Raw genomic sequence first — 3,600 nt, forward strand, 5'->3', positions numbered from 1 at the left:
TGACACATGTCTAATAGTAACACATCGTTTGAACGAGTCTAGTGCATTTGGATATTGACCCAATCAAAGTCCTTACAAATACTATTTTTGTATTTGTACGACAATTGACAATATCCTATTACTTAGCGTCCACCTCCCTCCATCTTTTCATGCCGCTAGAAAGTGACATAGATCATTCAACAAAAAAAATTTCCTCCCCCAAGTAGATTTTTTATTAATATTTTTGGAGCAGTGCCGTGCACATTGGTGGAGTAAGTATTTTGAAACAGTATATCAATATAACAAGTTGCGTTGTCGGTGGCTCATCAAATATATTTTTATGGCGTTACAGTGAGCCCAGAAATCAGAATGGAGGAGTTTTGTCTTAGACGGGTTTTCCAATCCCACATATAAAAAAAGGAAGTCGAGGTGGGACTTAGCCAAAGTTCGCACTTTAAAAAAGAGTTTCATCATTTCAAGTCACTTTCGCATGATTTCCCAATCGAACAAACGCGACAAAAGCAAGCATGCTTCATATCGCATCCAATTGTACACAGCTATCAGATAAAAAAAACACCAAATCCCCACCAAAAAAATCAAAAAAACCCCACCATCTTGATAAACCAACCATCATACCCGACACATGAATCGAATCGGTTTCACTTTCAGCCTTTCAAACCATTATTCATGTCACACATCACATCCAATCACACACAAAAATTAAAAAAAAAAAAAAAAAAAAATTTAAAGCTCAAAAAGAGGAAGAAGAAAGAAAGTGAATGCCATTGCCCATTGATAAAACTTCCTAAAAATAAATTGGTAACGCCAAGTCCCTTAAAACTCACTTCTTCTTAGTTCTTATTGCTGTGTCTGACACACTTTGTTGTTTCTCGTCTTACAAAAATGGTAGAGACTGTTTGGAAAGCGACATCAAAGTCTTCACCCTTATGTACCTTCCTGCTACTCATTATTCTCTGCATTCTTGGTTTCTATAGTTTACACTACCCAGACTCTACAGTAATAAATCCGAATGCCCAAAATGCCCTCCGCTTCCGCCAGATATTCCTCTCCTCTGCCAGCAACTACACAATAGCTTCCTACCTCCGCGCCCTCACGCAGCACCCTCACCTCGCCGGAACCGCGCCCTCTTTAGATATCGTAAACTACGTCGTTTCCAACTTCAAAAACCTCAACCTCCAAACCCACACCGCTCAATACAAAACCCTACTCTCCTATCCTACGCACTCCTCTCTCTCCGCGCATTTTAGCAACGGTACTGTCCACGACCTGTCGTTATCGGATTCCTCGGACGACGACGCCGCTGACGCTGTAGTGCGACCTTATCACGCGTACTCGCCGTCGGGGACGGCGTTCGCTAAGGCGGTGTTCGTGAATTACGGCAGGGACGTGGACTTTCAGGCGATCAAGGAGCTGAATGTGAGTGTCGAAGGGTGCGTAGTGGTTGCGAGAAGAGGAGATTTGCCTAGAGGGATTGTGGTTCAGAAGGCGGAGGAGAATGGAGCTGTGGCGGTGCTGTTGTACACTGAGGGCGAGGAGGTGAAAGGGTTCGAGAGAGGGACTGTGATGAGTGGCGTTGGGGACCCACTGAGTCCTGGGTGGGCTGCAGTCGACGATGGTGAGAGCTTGGAGATGGAAGACGCTCGAGTCTTGAAAAGATTTCCCAAAATTCCATCCATGCCCTTGTCGGTTCGGGCAGCTCAGCTCGTATTGGACTCACTCGGTGGCGCTCCGCCTCCGGAAAAATGGCGGGTTGACCTCCGGGGTGTCGGGCCGGGCCCGACTATCTTGAACTTCACTTACCAGGTTGGTGATGTGTTTCAGCTCTGCTTTTATTTGACGCACGAATCGTGGATGGTTTTATCAATCGCCACTGGTTGGAGGGACTTTAGACTTTTTTTGTTTGACTTTATATTTAAAGTCATATGTTGTTAGGAAAAAAAAAAAGAGTTTTGTGGCGGGATAGAACAGTGTTTGACTTTGATGCTATGTTTTCTGTTATTTTTTGTTTTGTTGGTTAGACTGGTAGTTGAGTAAAGTTTGGTCAAACTTTGGATGTGGGCAATTGTCTTGCTTTGGTTAATTTGATCGTGGATTTGGTAGTTTGACAGTGGATAGAAAAATTTTGTACTATGGGAAAGTTGGCCTTTTTGGGGTTCTTTACTTATTGAGCTAACATTTTATTCAAAGATGGATGATGGGTGGTTCAATATTTGTTCAGTTTTTGGAAATTTTGGAAGCCTTGTGCTCTGGCTCATGATTGCTAGTTTTTGGAAAAGTTTGGACTCACCCGCAAAATAAATTGTCATGCATGAATTTAAATTGAGTTTCTTGGACTTTACTTTGGGGAGGTAACGTTATGACAATACAAAGGAAATAGTTCAAGTTGTATCGAGGTAGGTAGGTTTATCTTGGCCTGGTGCGTGCATATATATTGGCTGCATGCTTTTTGTTTGCAGCCTCATAATGGGATTCGAGGGGGTTGACTTCTTTGCACTTGTGTTCTTCAATTGAAAGCTGAACATCTTCACATGTCAGTTTATTGCTAAAGGGTTGAGACCACTGACATAATGTACTTCTGAATCTTTTTTTTTGTCCTCACATTTTTTGGGGGAGAAAAAGGTAGCGACTATTCATAATGTTTTTGCTGTCATAAGGGGTTCGGAAGAGCCTGATCGCTATGTGCTGCTTGGAAATCATAGAGATGCATGGACGTATGGTGCTGTTGACCCCAACAGTGGAACTGCAGCGCTGCTTGACATTGCTCGCCGATATGCTCTTATGATGCGCCTGGGGTGGCAGCCTCGAAGGACAATAATTCTCTGCAGTTGGGATGCAGAAGAGTTTGGGATGGTAGGTAATGTTTAATTTTCTCTTGTACTATGTTCATGTATAAGACTTCTAAATTTAGTATGTATTGGTTTGTCCTTTCAGATAGGATCGACTGAGTGGGTTGAACAGAACCTTGTGAATCTGGGCTCCAAAGCAGTAGCCTACCTTAATGTAGATTGTGCGGTTCAAGGTCCGGGTTTCTTTGTTGGTGCTACACCTCAGTTGGACAGTCTACTTCTTGAGGTCACAAAGAAGGTAAAGTGTTTAATAAATAAACAATAACCCATAATCATCTTATTAGAATTATGATTAAATGATTAAATTCACCATTTCCTAATAACTTAAGCATTTAGGACAATCAGTACTTTAACACATCTCATTGGATATGACTTGGTCTTAACTCTGTATTTGAGAAATGTGACTCAACTAATATTCAAGCTGATTTCAGGTAAAGGATCCTGATTCAGAGGGTTCGACTGTCTATGAGAAGTGGACTGCCACAAATGCAGGCACGAATGTAAGTTTACCTATTTTTTTAGCTTTCTGATATTTCATTTGGAATGTGTCTAGGATACAAAGGGGCAATCCTGTTACCCTTTTATTATGATTGCATCATTTTCATACTTGTGCCAATAAAAGATAACATCATAGGAAATGAAAACACTTACATGTCTCTATAGTGTAAATAAGATTTTCTTCAACTGGTTTATTTTGGTGTGTTTTCTAGGATGCACATTGCTGCAGAACTGATTCATTTAGGTGGACTTTCAA

At 41.6% G+C, this 3,600-nt stretch overlaps 1 protein-coding gene across 1 annotated transcript; it reads left to right on the forward strand.

The window, feature by feature from the left end:
- The first annotated feature begins 305 nt into the window (after positions 1–305).
- LOC112019155 (probable glutamate carboxypeptidase AMP1) lies at positions 306–3,391 on the forward strand. Its single transcript, XM_065766778.1, has 4 exons — positions 306–1,812; positions 2,614–2,850; positions 2,932–3,084; positions 3,278–3,391. The coding sequence occupies exons 1-4, from the start codon at positions 883–885 to the stop codon at positions 3,374–3,376; spliced, it is 1,419 nt and encodes a 472-aa protein (XP_065622850.1). The 5' UTR covers positions 306–882; the 3' UTR covers positions 3,377–3,391.
- The last annotated feature ends 209 nt before the right edge of the window (positions 3,392–3,600 follow it).

The sequence above is a fragment of the Quercus suber genome, unplaced genomic scaffold, assembly GCF_002906115.3.
Source record: "Quercus suber isolate HL8 unplaced genomic scaffold, Cork oak 2.0 scaffold_742, whole genome shotgun sequence".
NCBI lineage: Eukaryota > Viridiplantae > Streptophyta > Magnoliopsida > Fagales > Fagaceae > Quercus > Quercus suber.

Bases quoted from the DNA above. Each gene is read 5' to 3' on its own strand.
- LOC112019155 (XM_065766778.1), top strand. From the start codon at position 883: ATGGTAGAGACTGTTTGGAAAGCGACATCAAAGTCTTCACCCTTATGT. The intron at 2,851-2,931 runs GTAGGTAATGTT...TTGTCCTTTCAG, and splicing joins ATGCAGAAGAGTTTGGGATG to ATAGGATCGACTGAGTGGGT. The intron at 3,085-3,277 runs GTAAAGTGTTTA...AGCTGATTTCAG, and splicing joins TTCTTGAGGTCACAAAGAAG to GTAAAGGATCCTGATTCAGA.